The 24,954-nt window shown below is 40.2% G+C and overlaps 1 protein-coding gene across 6 annotated transcripts in view; it reads left to right on the forward strand.

Moving 5' to 3' along the window:
• csmd3b (CUB and Sushi multiple domains 3b) overlaps positions 1–24,954 on the forward strand; it is a 185,887-nt gene that overhangs the window by 136,624 nt on the left and 24,309 nt on the right. For all 6 annotated transcript variants that reach the window (XM_077590441.1, XM_077590443.1, XM_077590445.1 and 3 more), the window contains 28 exons: positions 589–705; positions 780–995; positions 2,456–2,644; positions 5,472–5,572; positions 5,762–5,830; positions 5,914–6,070; positions 6,511–6,702; positions 8,647–8,773; positions 8,858–9,060; positions 9,166–9,357; positions 9,423–9,561; positions 9,727–9,914; positions 9,993–10,111; positions 10,197–10,272; positions 10,333–10,449; positions 13,479–13,592; positions 13,694–13,789; positions 13,892–14,095; positions 14,691–14,815; positions 15,374–15,470; positions 16,595–16,699; positions 17,030–17,148; positions 17,624–17,693; positions 19,036–19,152; positions 19,558–19,767; positions 21,221–21,409; positions 22,045–22,222; positions 23,879–24,024. In XM_077590441.1, the coding sequence (XP_077446567.1) occupies positions 589–705; positions 780–995; positions 2,456–2,644; positions 5,472–5,572; positions 5,762–5,830; positions 5,914–6,070; positions 6,511–6,702; positions 8,647–8,773; positions 8,858–9,060; positions 9,166–9,357; positions 9,423–9,561; positions 9,727–9,914; positions 9,993–10,111; positions 10,197–10,272; positions 10,333–10,449; positions 13,479–13,592; positions 13,694–13,789; positions 13,892–14,095; positions 14,691–14,815; positions 15,374–15,470; positions 16,595–16,699; positions 17,030–17,148; positions 17,624–17,693; positions 19,036–19,152; positions 19,558–19,767; positions 21,221–21,409; positions 22,045–22,222; positions 23,879–24,024 (3,972 nt within the window). The remainder of the gene's footprint in view (positions 1–588; positions 706–779; positions 996–2,455; positions 2,645–5,471; positions 5,573–5,761; positions 5,831–5,913; positions 6,071–6,510; positions 6,703–8,646; positions 8,774–8,857; positions 9,061–9,165; positions 9,358–9,422; positions 9,562–9,726; positions 9,915–9,992; positions 10,112–10,196; positions 10,273–10,332; positions 10,450–13,478; positions 13,593–13,693; positions 13,790–13,891; positions 14,096–14,690; positions 14,816–15,373; positions 15,471–16,594; positions 16,700–17,029; positions 17,149–17,623; positions 17,694–19,035; positions 19,153–19,557; positions 19,768–21,220; positions 21,410–22,044; positions 22,223–23,878; positions 24,025–24,954) is intronic.

Raw genomic sequence — 24,954 nt, forward strand, 5'->3', positions numbered from 1 at the left:
ATATTTTCAAGTATTGTATTCATATCTATTTGTATTTCACCTAGCAATCTTTCAACCCAAGTAGAGATGCACTGTTTTGTTCTAAGCCTACTTAGTATACATTTTTGTTTTCCACAATTCTTATATTTTTTATATTGTAAACATTTCTACTGCATACTTGGAGAACTTGTCATAGCCACGATAATCTTTGATAGTTTATGCCTACCTTTAGACAGTCTGTATACCTAAATTATGCCCAGTGATTGGCTGCCAACCAATTCAACTTGTCCCCTGCCTACTCCCCACTGTTGGCTGGGATCAGTTCCAGCCCCCCTGCAACCCTTGTGAATCAATAAATAAGTCATAATGTTGCTGCCGTCCTCACCCCAATGTAAACAATGAGCATATTTTTTGTAGGCGTCACACCCATAGGAAACATTTATCTCTGTGGGGCCGCATCCCGAGTTCACTATCCTATTTTGTCAGTCATTAAAATGAGGGCCTTGTCTTGTCATATTGGCAGCTGAGTAAATAAATTTGCCCAGTGGTAAAAATGTTGTGTTTGCCAGGAAGAAATAAGTCTAACGCATGAATATCACATCTGCACAGCTCTGTGCGGCGGGGACGTCCGAGGTCCTTGGGGCACCATCCTGAGTCCCGGCTATCCGGACAGCTACCCGTCATCGCTCAACTGCACGTGGACTGTGGAAGTCAGTCACGGAAAAGGCAAGATCTGTGGAAATGATTGATGGCACAAGGCAACACGCTCGCAAAACATGAATTGTCCTTGTTTTTGACAGGCGTCCAGTTTCAGTTCAATTCATTCCACCTGGAAGACCAGCATGACTACCTTCTGGTCACCGAAAATGGGAGTTTCATGCAACCCCTGGCTCGCCTGACCGGCAACGAGCTGCCTGCCAATATCAACGCCGGTCTCTATGGCAACTTCAAAGCCCAATTACGATTCATCTCTGATTTCTCCATTTCCTACGAAGGCTTCAACATAACATTCACGGGTAAAACCTCTTAATAGAAACCGTTACTACTTCAGCCACAGGTCATACCATCCCACATTGAATGCTGTTCCAACACATAGTCTACTGCCTTTTGCGTTTTTTAAACATTAGAGTAAAACTCAGGGTTATGTGCATTTAAAAGTTTATACCTATTCAAATTAGGCTCACTTTTAAGTGTCATGTTGAATTTTCAAAGCTTTCAGCACAGCACCAAATAGAAATAGCAGACAAAGCTGTATTCTTACTGAAATAAGGTTGACTCTGTGTGAAATCGGAGCCTTTTTAAATAAACACAAAGCCATTATACTTCATGAATGGCAGTAGATGGATGGAGGTCTTGTACTTAATTATTCCATCACCTTAGTTGCCACTAAATCACTAACTTTATTTATGAAGAGCCTGTTGCTATACAAAAACACCCTAGGAAATGAGAAAGTATACTAAAGATCCAAACCGCCTGTCAAAGATAGCCAAAAGTGTGGCGCCTTTCAAAAAATCTGCTTCCCGTGAAGTCCGAATGGCAGTCGTCACCCGCTGAAGGCTGCTAGTTCTTATTGAACTGATTCTGACAGTGACTCATAAGTTTTTCACCCGGTAAAACATAAATCAATTTGTCTTTCAAGCACCTTGAATCAAACCCCCAAAATACTCCATAATAGAATCTGCATGATACAGTTTCAACAGCTCAGGTCAGGCATCAGTTTCTTGACATTTTTTGACAATTGTACACAGCTAGTGATAACTTTAAATACACCCACTCTCTGTTGCACAGATGCATTTCCTCACTTTACAGTGTCGCATGAAAGACTCAGTGTTTAAGCTTTGGCTCGCAGTTGAATAAAATGGTGGCGTGACTCCATATTAGATGGACTTGAAAAAATAATCGCAAAACAAAAGGGACTATTATACACATTTTTAATGACACAAACCTTGTGGATAAACAAACATGACTAAAACACAAAGACCTAGATGGCAGGAATTATCCAGCTTTCATTTTCCTACATTGTTTGTGCTAAATTGTGTAGAGGAGAAAATGGAGCCAATAGCATCTAACTTGGGATGAGAGGTGGCGAACACCTTGGAACGGTTGCGAGCCAACACCCAAAATGATCCAAATGCAGTTTAATTAGGTCCAGAGTGACTTCTCAAAACAGATTGTGGTATTGTACATCGCAATAATATGGCTTGATGTTTGTCATTCTGATTCAAAGCATATGTTAACGCCAGTAATGCACGTTTTCAGTGTAACTGCTCGCCAGGTTGTAGTCATTAACAATGTTAAGAATAATTCACCGGCTTTGATTGCCTAAATCTCAGTCTTTATAAGAATGCTTCTTGTGTATCGCTCTGATGGTGTTAGAAAGCATCATTTACAAGCTCATTGTCATATGGCGCCTTCCTAAAATTTAAAGGGGAATCTCTGTACTGGAGTCAAGTCTATTTTTTTTCAATCTCCACAGAATACACACTAGAGCCGTGCGAGGATCCAGGGATGCCCCGATTTGGCCGCAGAAACGGTTACCTCTTCGGGATCGGGGACACGCTGTCCTTCTCTTGCAACATGGGCTATCGACTTGAGGGGGCGCCTGAGCTTATCTGCTTGGGGGGAGGCCGCAGGATCTGGAGCGCACCACTGCCAAGATGCGTCGGTATGTACACAGTTTTGGATTAAATTATTTTAAAGTCTAAAAAAAAGCAGGGTTGTTGAAACAGTTGTTAATTCCAATCGGCCTTTTCAATCCTAATTTGCGGAGTCGCATCTTTTGCGGTTTTTGTTGTCCATTCCAAAAAATAGAAGACAATCCAGTTTAGTTTTCAGTTAAGGTAATTTTGATTCCTCATCTGAAAGTTGATAAAAACTACCTCACGGTGGGTTTCCGATTTTCTTGCCCACTTGCCTATCAGTCATCACTGTCATTCCAAGCGAGCTGCACAATTTTGTCCTCCGATAATTTTACTCGAATAACCCGTGGCTCTGCTGTTAAGCGTGATAACTTAATCTTAGGCACATGAGATTAAGTAGAACGCTCTGTGCCTTCAACAAAAAAAAACTTGCCATATTTGATGGAACTGATTCAGCTTTTCACGATTTAACGCAACCATGCGCTTACCAGCGCAAGGACACCGTTTAGTGGAAAATCAGGGTGGAAAAAAAAAAACACCACAACGAAGTGAGTTTAGCTTTGTGAGATTTGTGCGAGGCGGTGGACCGTTTGCAGGCACATTGCTTGGCCTTGGGCCGCTCATGAAGCCAACCAAAACATGCAGTTTTAATGGCCTCTGACAAAAAGTAAGATGCAGTTTATTGCATGTTATGTTTCGGAGTTTTAAATCTCCGAGTGCACTAAGCCTAACTCAACATCTATTTTAATGAGGTAAAAGAACCTGGACGGAATCCAATTCATGTGCTTCTTCTTGCACGCCTCTGCAGTAGCTGCAAAGCATGTTTACTTTTTTTTTGGACGCATTCTGCATTCGCGTCCAACCTCAGGACCCAATCAAAGAGATGTCTATTGGTAGGGATTACGGCGTATGTTCTCGGAGCAAACACGGCGGATGTTGGCCGTAGATCAGTGAAGATAGGCTGCCAATGCACAACCTTAGAAAAGCTCTCTTGGAGATAGCAAGAGGCAACAAGAAAAAAAAAACTGTATTGCCTCGACAAGGGATCAGCATAATCGGAGCATGTGTTTACGTATAACAAGCACATGTCATTTGAAGGGTATTGTGCAAGCATGAAATGTAGGTATTATGAACAAAACAACACATACAACAAAGACAATGGAGATGTAAAATACAGCAAATGAAAAGTTACAAAATGCCAGTGTAAATATCTGTTATGAAGACCTCACTGTATGGCCGATACAAGTAGAAAATAATCATCACAAAACGGATTGAAAATTGAATGGCAAAAACATAGCTGCTGTAGAAAAAATTATTTAAAAAATGGCAAATGACACTGAATAAACTGTATAAAATTATATAGTATATAGTATAGGAAACACAGTTGTGCAAATATACTTGCTTAAATGGCAAATGCCAAAAAAGGAAGTTTACTATCTGAGGGGATAATCATTGAAAATTTATCACAAAAAAGTATAGTACAAATGTAGTAATTCACAACCAAAGCCTGATAATACCAAAAAGAAAAAGAATGACTAATTTGAAAATATTCTCAAAAGAACATTGACTCACTGTTTGATAACAATGTTCAAGAGACTCTGTCCAATTAAGTGACGCTATAATTTATCTGTTTTTGCTATTACACATTTAATATCAGCAGTGACAAATGCTTCCTCACAACTTCAATTGTTATCAGAGAAACACCAGTCTAAAAAATTTCAAAAGCAATGCCGTTGTTTTGGAGAGCTTGCTGCTTTTCTCTGCCAGTTTGCCGCCTTTCTGTTGTGATGGATAATACAAAGTGACGACATTGCGTGCCGCGTTTCATCTGCCATACAGCGTTTGCGTCGCTAAATTTAGTTCCTGTTGCATTGCTATGTGGTGGCGGACTCAAATAATCACATCTGATGTTGCCTCCCTTATATTCATCTCCTTGTGTTGTGTTGTTTTTCGGAGTATTTAATAAAGTGGAATAGAAACAATTGAATCCATCTTTTGGGAGCGATTTTATATAGGCGAGCGCTACAGAATTGTGTAGGTCCTCCATGTTTGCATCTCCCAAGTAGGTCAAGCAGGGCGACATTGTGTCATTTTAGACATCTAGCATTAAAAGTTATAGTCTTCATTTCAATCCCCTGTCTTACGATTTTTCCATTCATTCTGGTTATTTAGCTAGGATGTGTGTGAGGGAGAATAAATGGGAAGGAAAAGGAAAAATAGTGAGAATGATTGAAGTCAGCGAGGGATAAAGAGCATTATTCATAAGGAAAGCGAGGAGGAGAGAAGGAGCCCGAGAGGTGGGGTAGAGAGGTAATTTTCTAAATGGAAAGCTGTCACATAGTGATTTATTGACGATATGACAGCTGTAATACGGCTATTACACAAGTAGTGACACAGAGGCGGGGTTTCGGTGGGCCCGTGCGACTTGGTGTATTAACATGAGACGTGTTGTTGCAAGGCGAAACGTCGAATGGGGATGTATGTTCACCCAGTCGAGTGGGAACGTGCATGTCATTTACTCATCGGAATTGCAGTGGTGTCTCATTTTCTCACAATGGAGGTAAATTGCTGACGGTACAGCACTTAAGCCTGGTTATTAAATTAGGGGCCCACAAATTCACATTAGGACCGCTGAGCCATTTGCGGGGGGAGCCAGCGATCAAAATTGTGGGTAAATGGATTGAAATATGATAATAAAAAGTGCAGATGTGTTCGGGGTTTTGAGATCTATCAATTCACTGATTTTTCAAACCTGTTGTTTTTGTGCTCATGTCGAGAATAGAACAGTATTGATGGGTAACGACACTTATTTTTTTAGGTAATCCTTGAAACACGTTCTTTTTTTTTCATTAGCTGAGTGCGGTTCCTCTGTGATGAACAACGAAGGCATTCTGCTCTCTCCTAACTATCCGATGAACTACGACAACAACCACGAGTGTATCTACAGTATCCAGGTAAGAAGCCACTATAGTTATTCTCCTTGGAAGTCATTGCAAATATCAGGAAGACTGACCCCAATGAGACCCGATTGTTGATTGGTATGCAGGACTGATTTTTGATCTGAAATATGAGTTTCTGGCTCCCTGTCTTCAGCTAAAAATGAAGCATTCTAATTTCAAACAAATCATAAATCTGCTAATCAGGTTCAAGCCGGGAAAGGCATCAACATCTCCGCTCGAACCTTCCACCTGGCCCAAGGGGACATACTCAAGGTATTGACTCCATTTAGCTCACGTAATTCCTTAAAATGATAATTAGCTCTTACTTGCTAACATGTGCTTGTTTTGAAAACTAGATTCATGATGGCAAAGATAACACAGCCCACGTCCTCGGAGCCTTCACGGGGACGTCCATGCTGGGCTTGACACTCATCTCCACTTCTAATCATCTGTGGCTGGAGTTTTACAGCGACACAGAAGCCACAGGGGAAGGTTTCAAACTCGTCTACTCGAGTGAGTTCGTCCCGGGTTCTTTTCAGGATGTGCATTTGGGTTTAAGTCTGCAGATTTAATTGGATCCAAAAGTTGGGGATAATGTATTGCATTCTCTTCCAATACATTCACAAGCCCAAATATTCCTATCATTAATACTGTATTCATGGTGCAGCTTATCTTCAAGGTAAAGCGGAAGATCCTGACTCGGGTCTTGCCAGGGTAAACACTATTTGGGTACGGCTTCATATCCTGCTCTCAAAATAGTTACGCACGAATAAATGTGAATCTTCTTAGCATTACCATGGAAACAGCTCAGACAGACTGTAGAACATCAAATGAGGAAGGATGCATCTCAGGCCCCGGTTTATTAAATCCTGATGGGCAGAGCTTCCAAATCTGATATCTAAGGACAGAGGGCACCCTACTTAATGCTGTCTTTTTGTTTCTGTCCGACTCAGGTTTTGAATTGTCTCACTGTGAGGACCCGGGTGTGCCACAGTTTGGCTTCAAGGTCAACGACCAGGGACATTTCTCTGGCAGCAGCATCACGTACCGTTGCGAGCCCGGTTACACCCTCCACGGGGCCACCACGCTCAAATGCATGACGGGCGAGAGAAGAGCCTGGGATAACCCCCTTCCTTCCTGTATCGGTATGTTACCACGGCAACGTGTTGATGAAACTCTTTATCTCCAATACTGATGGATTTTTGCTAGGCACTGCTTTTTACCTCCAGCGAGTGGATCTTTTATTCATAATGAATAACATCAATGCCACCAGAAGCCAATATGCGGTAGTAAGCGAAGTTTTATTTACAGCTGGCTTGTGGTTTTCCCAGGATATTATCAGCCACTCGAAAAAGCAGATTCATTCCGAAGATCTTATCCACTTCTTCCCGAGCGATCCATTTGTTTCTTTGCAGTTTTTCTACCCGATAAAGGAAATAAAAAATGGTTTTAGTTATCTCTCTTCACCGACGTAGAATTGTTTTTTTTTTTTGAGAAACCTCGTTTTCCGACGTTGGTCACGAGCACATTTTAATCATTCTCGGGAGTACCTCAAGGCATTTGTGAAAATCAAACAATGCAACCGACCGGAATGTAAAAGACTTTCAGGCAGCATTAGGGATTTAAGGAGGGCCAGGTGTGGGGCTGTATTCAAGGGTCCTCAATGTATCATTCAAATATAATTGAATTTCTTCCGAGCCATTTTTTAAGCTTTGTACCCGAAGGAAACACTGCACTGAATAGTGATACCCAGAAGAAAATACAATTCGCCTTGCACTCAGTTGTGATATTTATCTCTGCGGCATAAAGACAAAACCATCCGCTGAAATTGAGTATCATCTCATCTGAAACAGACTTCTTTTTTTTCCAAATGGATATGAAAACCAGCAAAAGATATGTGACTAAAGCCTAAACTGATTAATTGGATCGATTGGGTCATCAGGATATGCTATAATATATGATGTGCAGTATATACTGTACGCTAGGGATGTGATCAAACATGTACGTTTTGTTTATTTTTGCAATGATTGTTAGATGGTCTTTTTATATGTGTAACTAGAAAGTCAACCGTCAGAAAAAGTCAATGTAAATGTATTTGCTAGAAACACGCTGCTCTGCTACTCGTGTTAAGTCATCACCTTCATGTTTTTGGTTGGGAGTTCCTGACTTGGGGTTAAATTCCTGGAAGCAAGACTAGAGATCGGGGTGACAGCTAACTGCAAATGTCTCGAAGACAGATGGTTGCAATAAGCAGAACAGCAGACGTAAAAGTTTCAAGAAGCTTCCTTCAAGCGCCGGCCCTCAACGCTCTTGATTTGAAATTCAGCTTAATAAGCCTCCTCCTTTCTTACTATCAATAATGAAACACTCATAAAACCCAGGGCTGATATTCTTTGACTTTATTTTTTAGCAGCCCCGCACTAGGACTGTAGCCAACCCCCCTTCGTCTTAATGTTATATTGCTTTATTTTTCGGTTATTACCCTTTTCTGTCCTTAACACCACAAACCTTCGATTTTCCATCTCTTTTTGTGTGTGCGTTTTTTTTTCAAAATGGGTGTGGACACCTAAAATTGCCCCTCATATTCAAGCTAATATATTCCAGTGAGGAAGAGATGCCGCTGGGGAAAAGGTACACAGGCACAGCGGAGAAGCAGAGATGGAATAGAGATTGTGGAAATATACTGTAGAACTGTGACAGACAAAGATTGAGGGAGGCAATTTGTATTTGGCTGGCTGCTTTTCTCCTGGAGGAACATGGACTTGTTAGTGTTTTCTATCATTTGAAAAGGAAATAGTCTAAATTGTTAGCATCCCCCTTAATTTTTGCCTTGTTTCACAGTCACGAAGACTAAAAACCGAAATATGATTTTGAGGTGCAAAGACGAGAACGTTTTAAACTCAAACAAAAATCAGAAATCTTGACCTTTTTGTTTTTACAAGTGACTATATAAACACCCGTTTTCAATAAATAATTATATCTACTGAAATTACATTTTCCATTATGTTTCACGTCATGTGATGCAATTGAATGCTTTTATTGTCATTATACAAGAATGATGCAATTTAATTCAATTCTTCTTCTGTTAGCTGAGTGCGGCGGACGTTTTAAGGGTGAAACCACGGGAAGAATTATTTCTCCAGGATATCCGTTTCCCTATGATAATAATCTGCGATGCACCTGGACAATTGAGGTGGACTCTGGAAACATTGTTAGGTAACAAATACCCATTGCGTACAATGCTGTCCCGTGAGATAAAGTTTGGAATACCTTGTGTTTTTAAACTTACGTTTTCCATAGTCTTCAGTTCCTGGCATTTGACACCGAGGCTAGCCACGACATGCTGAGGGTTTGGGACGGACCGCCCACCAATGACATGTCTCTGAGAGAACTCAGCGGGTCACTGTTGCCTGACGGCATCCACTCCACTCTCAACATTGTCACCGTTCAATTCGAGACCGACTTTTACATCAGCAAGTCAGGATTTGCCATCCAGTTTTCCAGTGAGTACTTCCTCCTCTCCTGCGAGTATCCCCAGTAGGGAGCATTTTTCTGTCAGATCTGAACAAGAGTCCCACACTTTAACGGATGCGCCTTTTGCCGTACAGGCTCGGTAGCAACCGCCTGCAGAGACCCAGGGGTGCCGATGAACGGCACCCGCAGCGGCGACGGCCGGGAACCGGGGGATTCGGTGTCTTTTCAGTGCGACCCGGGATACGAGCTCCAGGGAGACGACAAAATCACCTGCATACAGGTCGACAACAGATACTACTGGCAGCCGAGCCCCCCTGTGTGCATCGGTGAGTAGTCCCACTTTCAAACAAGAGGTGTCAGGGAGAAAGATGATTGATTATCTGTCTTTCAGCTCCCTGCGGAGGCAACCTAACCGGCTCCAGTGGCTTCATTCTGTCCCCTAACTTTCCGCATCCCTACCCGCATTCCAAGGACTGCGACTGGCTCATTGCCGTCAATCCCGATTATGTTTTGTCACTTGCTTTCATCAGGTACTGATTTTTCTGGAAAAGGTTCAGACACCTCTCATTCTATTGGTGTAGTTTATGAGTACCCTTTCAAGAGTGCATAATTTTACCAAGTTTAAAGACAAGAAAAGTCCAAGCTCTACTTATTCCACACCTTAGCTCACCTCTCCTAAATCTCCACTCTGACAGTTTCAACATTGAGCCAAACTACGACTTCCTGTACATCTACGACGGTCCGGACAGCAACAGCCCTCTGATTGGTAGTTTCCAAGATAGCAAACTACCGGAAAGGATCGAAAGCAGCTCCAATACAATGCACTTGGCCTTCCGTAGCGACGGATCGGTGTCTTACGCTGGATTTCACCTGGAATACAAAGGTAAAACCATCTGCTAATTATAATGGACATCCAAGAGGACATTGAGCATATTTTTCATTTTGCTTCCCCACTTTGTAGCCAAGTTGAGAGAGTCATGCTTTGACCCGGGAGTTGTACTGAATGGAACCAGACTGGGATCGGACTATAAACTGGGCTCGACCGTTACCTTCTACTGTGAGGCTGGATATGTTCTACAGGTAAATGTTTGAAGTGAAGTGTTTGAATGAATGCATACCTTAATGAATGGTTTATTTAGTATTTAAATATTTTGTTCCTTTTCAGGGTTACTCCACTCTAACCTGCAGCATGGGCGACGATGGCAGACCCGGATGGAACAGGGCATTACCGAGCTGTCAGGGTATGCTTCACGATTTCATATTTTAATATTTTCCCTAACATTACATCCATGCTGTTTTAGCTCCCTGTGGAAGCCGTTCAACAGGATCGGATGGAACCGTTTTGTCCCCAAACTTTCCTCGAAACTACACCAGTGGGCAAATCTGTATCTACTCCATCGCAGTTCCTCGAGAGTTTGGTGAGTAACTGAGAATATAATTATTTCTGCAAATGCCATTAATTAGTCATGTGATTGCATTTTTTTCTGCCCTCTTTCAGACCTGATTTTAATGAGATCATTTCAGACTACTACAGATCAAATCTTAGAATGTTTTAACCTTTGCGGATAAAAGCCGCCGGGATATAATACCTGATCAAAAGATTCGAGCTAGCCTGTCATTTAATTCCAGGTCGGGGTTAATCAGTGAAGTGGTCTTGAAAGCTGAGGCAGGTTTTTCTCTGATATGGTCGGCTTTTGTTTGAGTACTCGGTTGTTACAAGTCGCTTTTGGCTATTTTCGACGTAGCGAATTAGGCCGACATGTGTCTCTTATGCTCTTCAGCAATCCTACTTGAAACATCTCAAATCAATCTGAGTTCCCATGAGGCTGTTCTACATTTCTGTAATTTACGACAATTTGGTAAACTTTTATGACTACATTTCCAAATTTTGATCAATTATAATTTGAATTGAAAGCTACGAATGCCGTTTCTGATGTGTCGCGATGAGAAGAGTATGAACTTTAAGTTACCGCAGTTTATATATATCACAATATGTTGTTTGACAGCATATTAGCTAAGCAACTCTGACTTGCAGTCAGTAATTATTAGAAACGGGGTCCAATTGTGCCTGGCGGCGCCGTGTATAAATAGGGCCTCCCTTCCAAAACTGTCTGTGATCGCCCGTCTTATTCCATTTAGCGAACACGTTCATCAGACGCATTTGATTGAGGGGAGCGAGCATTCATATTGTAAGCGATCGGTTGGATCCGCCCCCACGCCCAGCAGCAGTTTGTTTTTGTTGTTCTGGTTGAAAAAGGAAAAAAATAACTGCCTGCAATTTTTGCTGCAGAAGGTTATTTCTTGAAATGATGACACCCCGCTCTTAAAATGAATGCCATTTTTTTTCCTTGACTTCTCATTGCTCGTACGTAAAACTTTGGTCAGTTGACCTTTCCTTCTCAATTTTGGGGGAGATTAGGCCAAGTTATTTCCCATTTTATGAATCAGTCTTTCAAATATGGAGTCTATCATTTTATATGGGAACATTTCAATAAATTCCAAAGCATCTTTCTTATCCAAGCAGATTCTTTTATAATTGCCCATATTTACGAAGTCACTACTTATAAAGCACTAGCTAATAGGAGCAAATGCAACTATTTTGTCGTGAAAAGAGGCGCTTTATTGTAATAGAAAATACAATATTATGGCTTCTGCTAGGGATTTCAAAAGTTTCATAAAAAGGTTGGTCTGATGCCAGCTCTTTGTGAGCATTATTCAAACATGAAATGAGATTCTCCATCAAAGCGGAGCCATTGTATTAGCAAAATAGCACTTTCACTCTTCTCTTTTTGTTCTTTTTTTAAAAGCCAGACCTGCAACTTTCTTTTCAAACGAAACAGAGTGACAACATGAATAAACATTTTTCAATACCATTGACGAAGATCGGTGTACAAACCATGTTGACTGGGAGAGATGGCAGCAAATATTAGTTCAAATTAAAATTTAGTCGGAATTATTTATTTTGCAGTGTGTTTGCAATAGTTGTTATGAAGCTGTTTGTATCTTATACATGTTAATGAGCGGCATTCCGACATCAGTAAAAATGGATTGGACATTTTAAAATGATGTGATTATAGCATGGGTTTCTTTTCCCCCTTGTTTTACTACAATATTTTTTTCCTGGGATATCATTACTAATGTCACTGCACCTGGATAGAAACCCATACAGCTTTAGATTTTCCAGGTATTATATCGATGTCCTGGGTGTAATTCCCATTCCACTGCGGCACCTTTCATCATATACACCAAGGTGGAGAAGAAGCGCCGTCCATTTGGACGTTAGCTGGTAATTAACGACCAAGTGTCAGCGGCTCCCGCAGCTCAGATTGATTTTAAAGCCGACGTTAAGCCTCCTGATGGCTCTATCGGGCCAACACGGATTGTGATGCAAGATTCATGATGCAGCGCGTATCTTCTTGTAATGGCCAAAGCTCTGTCTAAAAGGAATGTTGGCTTGGTGGTTTTCAGGCATCATTGTGTCCAGGAACAATGTTGTGAAGTGAGGGGTGAAGCATCATTGCAACAAGAAATAGCCAAGTGGTGCCTTGCAGCTATTTTCTGTACAGGCAATTACGAACCCTTTTCGCAGTGGACTTTATTGGTTTAAATGCCATGACCTTTTCGCAGAAAAGCTCCATTATTTCAAAATGAATAGCTCATTATTGTCCGCATACACGTATGGATGTTAATGTACAAATTTGTCTCTTTGTAATTTGATATCAGTTGCCCAAAATTCGATAAAACAAACAACTTCAGTATTGCGAAACAGATATTTTGTTGGAAATTGCAACATCCTAATACTTCAGTTTAACTTTTTGCAATGGTTTATTGATCCTCTTTTCTGCAAAAATCTGGATAGCTTTATACATATAAAGTATTATAGACTATATATTATAGAGTATTCGGAATATACTTGCTATAAAAAAGTAATGGTAGAATATATATGTATATTTATCGTTGTAATTTTTTTTTTAGATGATCCATAAAACTTAGTTATAAAAAATAACCATGGAAACTGATACATTGTACATGTCCAACAGGGAGTACTGGTAATACCAATAATTATATTTGAAGTAAATGTAACTTTTTCTCTCTATAGTTATTTCATTCTGAAAACATTTTGCTGAATGAATAAATCTCATTATGCAAAACTATCTTTTTGTAAATGTGACATTAGCCATGTGTTAATAAAAAATAAAACCTCAAGATACTCCTTTTTGGGAGGTAAAATTATCTATCCCTTCATACTAAAGCTTAGAATTGTGCTCCAAATTGTGTGGTGCAGATGATAACATCGTGACATTTATTTGGTGGTCTCAAAGGTTGCCGGCAATGGAATTTTACCTTCCAGGTTTATTTACGCCGGCGGATTTGAACACGTAATAACGTTATTACCTTCTCTTTTCACTGCCCTTTCCCGTCAATCCCTGGCTCATCCTCCTTTCAGTCCTCTTCGGTCAGTTTGTGCTCTTCCAGACATCTCTAAACGACGTGGTGGAGATCTACGATGGGCCCACTCAGCAGAGCACGCTGCTGTCATCTCTCTCCGGGTCGCACTCCGGTAAGGACTGATGGATGAGTTTGCTGATGGATGAAAACGTTGTGTAGGTGAGGGCAGGCGGGGTATGCGTGGGAAACCAATGAAATGTTATCTCGTTGCAGGAGAGTCGCTACCGCTCAGTTCGGGCAATCAGATCACCGTTAAGTTTACGACGGTGGGCTCGGAAACAGCAAAAGGCTTCCATTTTGTCTACCAAGGTCAGCCCGTCGGATAAAAGCACCCAGCCAATGACCTTATCGGGCATTTTTATCGTTAGATTACTCCATCGATACAAAATAACGATGTTTTCGTTTTACTAGCCGTGCCGCGGACTAGCGCCACGCAGTGCAACTCGGTCCCGGAGCCGCGGTTTGGACACCGTTTGGGCAACGACTTTGCGGTGGGCTCCTTGGTCCAGTTCGAGTGCAACCCCGGCTACGTCCTGTTTGGCTCCACCGCCATACGCTGCGAAAGCGTGCCCGACAACTTAGCGCAGTGGAACGACAGCCTGCCCACATGTGTCGGTAACTAAGCAACCTCGTCCAATCAAATGCCTCAATGACTTCCATTGACGACGGTCGACACGATCCATTTTTTATCGTTGTCAATGGGAATGTTAGAGCGAAGACTATAAGTAATGTTTTTCAGGACATAAGTCACATGGGTTGAAAAAAAATGGCAGGTTCAGACGAATTATGAAAAAGTGTTACTCGTTTAAAATATCGATTCGGCGATGTATCGCAATATGACTTTGCACAATTCTCATATTGATTCAGAGTCCATCTGAATCCTGCATTTAACCAAGTTTGGACTAAAGCAGGTCTGCACTAAAAACTAAAAATTGAACAATGAAGACCATATCTTGTTCAAACATAAAACATGTTTACTTTAGTGCTGACTGAGGTTTCAGAAATAAATGTACTTTTTTGTCTCTAGATTTTTTTCACAAAGTGATATACAAAAATCGCAATAATCTTCTTAAAGTGTAGCATCGGGATCACTCAAGATTGAATCATGATACGAATTGTATTGCCAGATATGAAGCAATACACACCCATTAGTTTTTAGTGCGCTTGGGTGTTAGTCATAAGTTTACACTTTTTTTCTCCATCTTCTCAGTACCCTGCGGGGGTGTGTTGAGTTCCCGTCACGGCACCATCCTATCGCCCGGCTACCCAGAACCGTACGATAACAACCAGAATTGCGTGTGGAAGGTGTCGGTCCCAGAAGGCGCAGGAATCCAGGTAACTGACCTCGCGTATCATTGACTTCAAAACTGAGCAAGCGGGCACGTCGGGAAGAGATAAGACATTTTTAGGCGGGATGATGGACGGACGGATGGATTGATGGACAGATAGTAAGCCAGGCAGCATCCCGACAGGAGGCGATAGCATCTCATGCTAAAGAGATAACAGCTGATTGCGAGGGAAGCAGCGTCACCCTCAAGACAATGCGGAGATAACTATGTCTTTCACGCGCGACAAAGCAGCTCAGATTGGGAGATATTGCCTAGAGCATGGTAGCACTGTTTTTAACAATATTTATCTTAATATACATTTTGTTATTTTTAATTGTCTGTGTTGTTGTGGCAAAGTTTAAATTGTTTTTGGGGGGGAAACACATTTGGAGTTACAACCCCATTTCATTATATGTTTCATTGTGGACCCATCTTGTCTGACATAGAAATTGTAAATAAACTGTATATAAATGCACTTTTAGTAAGATAGTAGTCTTGAATGCAAAATGTTTTTGTGAGTGTGTAAAATGAATAAAATGATGGCTTTTATTGTATTTCTGCTCAGGTTCAGGTTGTGAGTTTTGCTACCGAGCACAACTGGGACTCTTTGGATTTTTACGATGGAGCAGATAACCATGCACCCCGGTTGGGAAGCTACTCAGGTGAGACACTTTGTCCTTCACGCTAATGTTTGCTTAAAACTCTTTGTTAGTGCAGGAATGGTAACAGAAGTTGACATATGGCGTTGACCCTATTACAGCTGGATCATCTACAAACGATACATGCATTGCCTATGTTCTCACACAAAATCGGCTATTGTTGTCTTTAATGATGTGTTATAAATATGTAACACTGCAATGTTGGATGCCTTAGAAATACGAGGTGAACAAAAATCTAGGACATTCAGTAAATAATGAGTGTCATTAGCCACATCAGGAATTGACTAATGCTCCAATCCATTGGTCATGTTAGCAAAAAAAAACAAAAAAGGATTTGATTTTTATAAGACGTGGAGGGTGGAATATCACAACTTTTGTTGTAGCAGTTTTATTCCTCTAAAAAAATCAGAGCAGTGTAATTTACTGCCCTACTCTATATCCGTCTCATAAAATTTGCAACCTGTGCCAAATTTCTTCTACACTTGCCTTCATTTTTTTTTTTAGTACGTCAAGACTATTTTAAATTTACGTCTCTTAATAAATTCCTCTGAAAATACTCATTATTTATTGGAAAACTCACTTGGTTAATTATGCTTCGTCATCCATTATTCAACAAGGAAATATTCATATATTTATATTGTTCTGTCATAATAATAAATGAGTTTTCCTGTGGAATGGGAAAAGGAACAGCAGGGAGGCTAATTAATCCTCCTCGTTGCTGCAAGCCAATCATGTCCATCGGCTTCTTATAACAACAGTCACACCAAAAAATAATAATAATAAAATAAAATGTGGAGATCTCCTCGTGTTGTCAAAACTTGTTGAAAATATCACATAGCGATCTGACGAATGGTGGTGACATTTTAGCAGTGAGTAGCTTAGTGCAGGTTAGCGTTCCGGAACTTGAAAGGAAGTCACAAAGTGGAAACACGTTGAACTGTGACAGCTTGGCTTCAGACGTTTTCCTACTTTGCAACTAGGTCAAGCTGACATTTCTGCTTTCACATGAAATAGGCCCCTGCATTTAAAAAAAAAGTCTCTTTGAATCTCTCTCCAAACCAGTCTTTGTTGTATTTTCTGTTAGATGATTCGTGGTCTCATTTTTATTCGGTATTTCTTTGTTTCAGGGACGACCATCCCCCCATTGCTCAATAGCACGTCCAACAACCTCTACCTCAGCTTCAGTTCTGACATCAGCGTTTCAGCCGCGGGCTTTCACCTGGAATATACAGGTATTTGTCAAGAAAGTTATTTTTTGGGACAGAATATAGTGGAATTTTGGAGGAAAGAGTAGCAGCAAAACAGGCCTAAATCTAGAAGTTGGTAGTATGTTTGATTTTGGCTGAAGTTGATAGAAATATTTTACCATACATTTTTTTTCCTTTAGCAGGAACTGTCTCCAAATCTGACAACTTTGGAAAAAAAAAATCCCTTTAAAAAAAAAAAAAATGATTTCATGGCAGCTTTTGTTCTTACAGAACAATGATTTCATGTGCACAAATTGTTTCCATTTTCACCTGTATACTTTGTACTTGCCAGTAATTTTCATAAATTATTTTCAGCAATTGGTCTTGAGTCTTGTCCAGAGCCTCAGACACCAAGCTACGGAATAAGACAAGGGGATCGCTTCATGGTGGGCGACGTGGTGCAATTTACCTGTGAACAAGGCTACTCTCTTCAGGTGAACCCACCTCTAATTGTTCTCTCAATTCCCCCCTTTTTATCCTCCCAATAGTTGAAATCCATATTCCTTAACTAACTTCTTCATTCCCGTAAAACCAAGTCATCATCCGCATAACTCCCCCTCCTTTACAACCAAACGAGATTTATTATAGACGATACGTTTTTTGCACTTCTCTTTGCCAACGAGGCTATTCTCTTCAGGTGAGACCACACGCTCATTACGGATGAAAAAGCGAGCACATTAAAACCCTCAGTTATTTTAAAAAAAAGTGTTTTAAAGCGTCTCTGCTCATTCTTCCTTCTATTAATCCCCTCGGCGACACAAAGCAAAAGTACTTATTAAACGAGCAAATCATACACATTCGCCGTAATTAATAATACATGTCCGCCTCATCTCTGTGGGTGAGAAAAATTGTTTGAAATGTTATTGATGATATACACTTTCAAAACTGATGTTTGAAAAATAATTTTAGGGGAACGCACACATAACCTGCATGCCAGGACCAGTTCGCAGATGGAACTACCCAGTGCCTCTTTGTCTGGGTAAGTAACAAATTACTACTTGTTAGACACAGTAAATAGCAATGCTTAACCCTTATTATATTTTCCAATTTAATTTGGAGCAATGTGAAACATTTTTGCCGGGAAAAAAACGGTCTACTGTATAAATGCGACACTAATTTATGAAAATAATATCTGGATTCCAGATCCTTTTGATTCATACAGTATCTCTGAAATACCATGTGCGATGATTTTGCGTAAGATTTTCCCTTTAAAATAACGTATTTGTACTCCCTATTAAAACCATGAATGTGGAGGTTAAAATTGTGAATCAGGGGCGTCTTATACGAAAAAAAATCTTAAAATTTGACGATTTGAAAGGTATCTCAGAAATACCACGTGCAATGATTTTGAGTAAGATTTCCCCTATAAAATAATGTATTTGTACTCCTATTAAAACCATGAATGTGGAGGTTAAAATTGTGAATCAGGGGCGTCTTATACGAAAAAAAATCTTAAAATTTGACGATTTGAAAGTTATCTCAGAAATACCACGTGCAATGATTTTGAGTATGATTTCCCCTATAAAATAATGTATTTGTACTTCCTATTAAAACCATGAATGTGGAGGTTAAAATTGTGAATCAGGGGGCGTCTTATACGAGAAAAATCGTAAAATTTGACAATTTTAAAGGTATCGCAGAAATGCCACGTGCAATGATTTTGCTTAAGATTTTCCCTTTAAAATAACGTATTTGTACTCCCTATTAAAACCATGAATATGGAGGTTAAAATTGTGAATCAGGGGGCGTCTTATACGAGAAAAATCGTAAAATTTGACGATTTTAAGGCAATTTTAAGGGTACGGCTTATATGCGAGAAAATACGGTAGTTAAAAATACTGGACAACTACACGGTGAGTCCTCTAATTTCTGCTAATATTTTTGTGAGAAAAAAAAGAAAAGATAACGACCAGAACAAGATGTTTCCCAATTCACATTCTGGATCTAAGAAGCATGTTTACTGTTCACGTTGCTTGACTATCCATTTTCAGCTTTTGAATAATGCAAGCAACATCAGTGGAGAGGTGCCCGACGTGATTAGCTCTCAGTGTGAGTGAATTTTAAAGGCTGCGGGGGGAAATGAGTGCTCTTGGTCAGCGTGATTGCCCATGAGCTGCCACTGATGCATCTAAATTGGATGTTTATCTTTGACCTTGTGCTGCAAATTAATTGGATAGCGCGCCATGCCGCTTTTTTTGCGCGAGTGTGACGGGGAATGTATTAAAGACTCTATTTGTCATTCAAAAACAATGTGAAAAACAACTCAAAAGGTCCCCCGTGTTATTATTATTTTTTTGTATTTTTCGTATGTGCGTCTACAGCTCAGTGCGGTGGGGCCCTGACGGATGTAAGCGGTGTGATTCTAAGCCCCGGTTACCCTGGCAACTACCCCAGCGGATTAGACTGCACTTGGACAGTCAACTTACCTGTCGGCTTCGGTAAGAAATATGTGGGCTATTTATTTGTTTTGCATTAGTGGTAAAAGCCAATAAATATATGTAGAGTAATGGCTTTTCCCAGTGTTGCATGATTGTGTGTGTGTCTTCCAAGAAATTCAATCATTTTTTATCGGAAAAATGGTTCATATATATGTTCTGTATGGTTGTGAATCGTGCGTGGGTTTATTTTTTAATACATTTAATTTGTCCTGGTGAGGCTTTAACATTGGCTGCCATTCACGGCAATAGCCATCAATGGTAGTCAGTGAGTTCAACTGGATTTTGCACAAATGCTTCTTAAAAAGGCATACCATAGGCTACAATTGATTGATATACGCCACATTTCATTCCCAAGGCTTGGTACCAAAGCTCATTATTTTACTTTTTTTTTTTGTATTTGTGTAGGCATTCATCTGCAATTTGTCAACTTCTCCACGGAAGCCATCCATGACTATCTGGAGATCCGAAGCGGTAGCCTGGAGACGGGCTCGGTCATCGACCGCTTTAGTGGGCCGATGGTTCCTAAAGCTTTGTTCAGCACCACCCACCAGACCAGCTTCTTTTTCCACAGCGACTACTCGCAGAACAAGCCTGGATTTCACATCACTTATCAGGGTAGGAGATGCTACTTAAAATTCTGCTCTTTAAGACCAAAAAATTCAGGCTCATTGATGTAAAATTAAAGGTTAAATTCTGAAATCTGTTCGCGGAGAATTATGTTTAAAATCCATGACTAAAAAAAATGTGTAAATATGGCTTCTGTGAGTTGTAGTAAGTAAACTTATTTTTAGTAATTTATAAATTTTAGCATGTAAGGATTTATTTTCTAGAGCAATAAATAAATCCAGTCATTATTGAATTTTGTTTTTCTAAAGCAAAACCTTATTCACATGCTATTATGACTTCACTCATTAAAACCTTTTTGCTCATTGTCATTACATTACTTATTTTAGCAAATTAATACTTTAAATTTATCAAATTAAGCAAAATAGCATTTTGCCAACAACCTTTCTCGCAGTAATCCAACTGTAAAATATGTACTTCAACCCCACAATATTAGGATTGAAATCTCATATTTAGTTTTTCAAACAGCAATGCTAAAAACCGCAGCCGGGCCCAATTGAATCCCTCATTACGACCTCTTTTCTGGTCAGCTGTCGGTGAAATAATGAATATTTTCATACGGACAATTGAAAATAAAAGAGCTTGCAACTTTTGAAGAGCCTGCCCGAAATTACGCGCGTAATGGTCCAAGTCGGGAGGGAAATTCAATGATGACTTTTTTGTTTATTCTCTCTGGCACTGAAGCCACTGGGCTGACTCCCCAAATCTGCACAAACAGATTAAATTTGTTCAAGCTTCTCTTCATTAATGTGCAAATGACTGTGTAAAAACTGAAATATATTAAAAAATGTGATTGCAACCCCTATAACAATGTGATTAGAAATACCAAATAATAGGGTGGTGACTTCACTTTGATATTCATCTGGAATCAGCATAGATTGAAGCAGTCATGTGATATTTCAGCATTGCTTTCATTTACTGATTGAAATGACGCAGTTTTTCTCCATTTTCGCTACTAAAATGAAATGGATAAAGGTAGATAATGTAATATCTACATATTTTCACTTTAGCACATTAAAACATTTTCCTGTAACTTATTATAACAGCTTTTGTAATCCCCCATCTTTGTTCTTTATACCGCATTCCCTTATTATTTTAACTTAATCATTATTTCAAGATTTAAAACAAGAGTCTTCATTGCTATTGAATTTTTTTCTAACACTATCTGTAGTGAAAAGCACTCATTAATGTAAAATTATAAAATCTCTATTCTCGGAAAGTTATGTTTAAAATACATGACTAAATATTTTTTCTAACACTATCTGTAGCATTCCCTTATTATTATAACTTGGTCATTATTTCAAGATTAAAAAAAGAGTCTTCATTGCTAGTGAAATTTGTTCTAAGACTATCTATAGTGAAAATCACCTTGTTTATTTCTCTTCTACTGGCGTACTCTACCAAACGTTGGTCCATTGACTAACTAGCTTTGGGTTTTGTTTAGCCTACCAACTCCAGAGTTGCCCGGACCCTCGACCGTTCCGGAACGGCATCGTGATCGGCACGGATTTCAGCGTCGGAATGACAGTTTCCTTCGAGTGTCTTCCCGGCTACTCTTTGATCGGCGACGCGTCTTTGACTTGTTTGCACGGGATCAGCCGTACCTGGAATCACCCGCTGCCTCGATGTGAAGGTAAAAAAATAACAAAATATGACTCATAAGATAACTACTGCGCACAGAGAACATTTAGGCAATTACAGCAAAATGAATATCCTTCCAATTATACCAGCAATCTCATTTTCCCGGGTTACCTTTTTGATATGCAGAGCAGTTTGCCTTCATAACTGGACAAATGCAATTTTTATTAGCACTATTTGAAATGGAGAACCATTACAATAAAAAACGGAAAGAGCAAACACAATTAGGGGGAGTGCCTATGACCTGCAGCATTGAAAAAATTCCTCCCAAATTTATTAGGAAAGGAACTAAAAGGAGTCTTATGATGAACTGCAGTTAATTGCGGCGGAAGAATCATATCACCGATGTTTAACAGACTTATTTTATTAGGACTTTTATACAAGTACTGTTCTTGTGGCAATTTTGAGGACTTGGGATTTTATTACATGTCCCTTAATGTGGATGATTCCCTGTTGTGGTGGTAAAACAACACCAGCGATACAGCCAACGGGGAACTGCAAAAATTGAAATAAATATAAACGTTGATGAGGTTGAAGGCAGCCAGGAGCTTGAAAAGTTCAGGAAAGTGTATTACCCAATGGTCGTAACACTAAAAGGTGCATAATGTTTGCTATTATCGCCCCTTACAGCTCTTTGTGGAGGAAACATCACCTCACTAAATGGAACTATTTACTCTCCCGGTCACCCTGAGGAATACCCCAACTTTCAGGATTGCGTGTGGAGCGTGAGAGTTCCGCCCGGACACGGGATCTACATCAACTTCACCGTACTGAGCACGGAGCCCATATATGATTACATCACCGTATGGTGGGTTGCCATTCAGTTGCGTGGAATCATTCGGTTTCAAAAACAGTCGCTTCAAATCCATTTCAATCTATAGCCAGTAAATGAGACACTGTAAGAAAAAAGTTGAAGTTTGACGACCATTCATTGAGTTGAATGATATACAACAGAAAACAAGACTCCAATGAATTTCACAAAAGTGATACAGCTTTTAACACCCTGCCCAAGGCTAGCATCTCAACTAAAATATTTCTGCATTCTTAACGCTGAAATATTACCCGGCAGTGTTTTGCTCCTCAAAAACGGCACTTTTCCCTGCGATTTGAGGAAATCGCAGAAAGCACTTACATCATCATGTCAGTCAGCGGGGAGTGCCGTTTGCGGGGTGCAAGTGCCATTTTCACTGCGGCCCACCTCCGGTCCGGAGCCAGATGCCGGCAGTCGAGTTTGACTGCTAATTGGTCTCATACCGGGAGCCATCATATATGCCTAGTAGTCTTCACGGTACGCATTTGCAGTTTAAAAGCCACAGCGGAGGCCAGCTGAGATGACTCGGAATGTGGATCACAGAAAAGGGGGTGGCGCCCCCCACCACTCCTCCTTGTCATGTGTAATTTGCCTAATCCGAACTCACTCAAACAGCAGGGGAAAGTGGGGTGTCATAATGATGCTTTTTAATTACGGACCGTGGGTGCGCTGTTGGTAAACTCAACCCCTGCAGGAAGTACTGGCGGTGTTACGCAGCGGGCCTGGTGACTTGCAGGCTGCTAATTATTATTGTTATCATTATTAACTGAAGCTAGGTGGCCACAATGTTGCTTCAAACTAAAATGAGCTATTCAGTTTAGGGTATAGGTCCTTGAAACTTTTTTATGTGTTCTGTTGGAGTGACGATCCAAAACATTCAACAACATCAAACTTTGTGTCAGATCAACATTTTTCTACCAAAATTTATTCGGCTAATCTCTCATCTAGAATTGGTCAAGTATGAGCCCTTGAACTAGCTTAAAATGGCAGACTTCCTATTAGTTTCAGGCATGTGTCCTTGACATGTCTCTGTTAAATTATGACCCAATTCTAACATCTGTCCTGGACTCATTTCTATCAATTTTGTGCCTTTCAAACAGAACATAGGATCTCTTCTTATCATACTTCCAGCCTCTCTGAAATCAGTTTTCATTTATTCCAAGCTCAAAACATTAAACATATTGTACTTTTCAACATTAAGCTTGAGTCACAGACTGACAACAAAGGCCTCAGCCAAATATTTCCAACCACAGAGACACAAAACATATGTTCGATTCCAAGTGAGTTTGCATTTGGAGCACAGCCTTCAGTTTCTGCCAATGACACAATTTGACAAAACAAATTACCCAAGCTTGTTTGACGTAGTAGGAATGCGACAGTCGTATGTCCATGGGCCTTGTTTTTCCACCGTTTTTGGCAGCATTCTCACAAAGGCACTTTGTCTCTATCCTTAGTGATGGTAGAGCACTTCCAGCTGTTGTCTCATAAATATCAACAAGCCTTTCCTATTTTTGGGGGGGGGAGCAACCCCATTCCTGACATCCAATGACCACCTAATGAGAGCAATAACTTATGTCAAGAATCCTTTCCGAGCATTTCATACAGACGTTGCATACCAAATTGTTGCTAACCTTTCTGTATTGTCGACTACAGGGACGGGCCGGATCAATCGTCTCCTCAAATCGGTCAATTCAGCGGAAACACGGCTCTGGAGTCAGTCTACTCCACCTCCAACATAATTCTCATCAAATTTCACTCTGACTTCTCCGGAGCTGGGTTCTTTGTTTTGAGCTACCACGGTAAGTGATGATGTTGTTACTGGATGGCTTCGATCTGTTTTCCTGTTGTTGATGTTGTGGATTTGTCAACGTCATCCTTGTTGGTGTACTCTTGTATTAAAGTTAAGGTAGACTGAAACGTGCTCAGGTTAGAATTAAATGTACCTGCTACTAGCAAAATGCGTTTTTTTTATCTAAAGCAGTGAAAACTCAATAACGTTATATATTGTTGATATATTGGTAAATGCTATCAACTGTATGCGCCATGTCAATAACTTCACATTTTAGTTGGGGTCAAATGGTTGAGGTAAATAATTAGTTATCCTCAAACAAGCATTGTTTTATTCATTGCACATTGACTGCCTACTTGGGCAGAAATCTTAATTGGGCCTTTTCTTTTTCTTGAAAAGTAAAATCACATTTTCTCCTTTATTGGACAATGCTCAGACAAATTGTCCTTTACTCTGATGAACAACTTGTTGCATCCTTTATTGTCCGTTTAGCTGCAGATTTTATTTGGGTCTGCTAGGGTAGGCAGCAAGACTTTTCGTGAAGTAATTATTCATTCCTCGCTCTATATGATTGGGGAAATAAAGCCAAACGTCAAGGTTGGTTACATCAGATTGGCGATGTTGATCTATATTAAGAACGACACATGGCCGAATCTTGACAACAGGTTAGCGGACTTGCTCACTATTTTCAACCTACATATGTGAATCAAAAAGATTACTGGGGAACTTCAATCGAGGCAAAATGTGCTCCTGGTCTCCATCCCACTCGGTTCCGAAACGCTCATGATAACGAATGAGTTGCTCACTTTGAAGTGAACCTTCAAAACGTCGGCATGCTTTTGTCAGAGACTACTGACTCTTGGGAATTCATAGCAACATTCAAATAAAAATGCAGACCTCTCTATAAGCTGTCATGATGGAATGATGTGGATACTCACCA

The sequence above is a fragment of the Stigmatopora argus genome, chromosome 21, assembly GCF_051989625.1.
Source record: "Stigmatopora argus isolate UIUO_Sarg chromosome 21, RoL_Sarg_1.0, whole genome shotgun sequence".
In the NCBI taxonomy this organism is placed as follows: domain Eukaryota; kingdom Metazoa; phylum Chordata; class Actinopteri; order Syngnathiformes; family Syngnathidae; genus Stigmatopora; species Stigmatopora argus.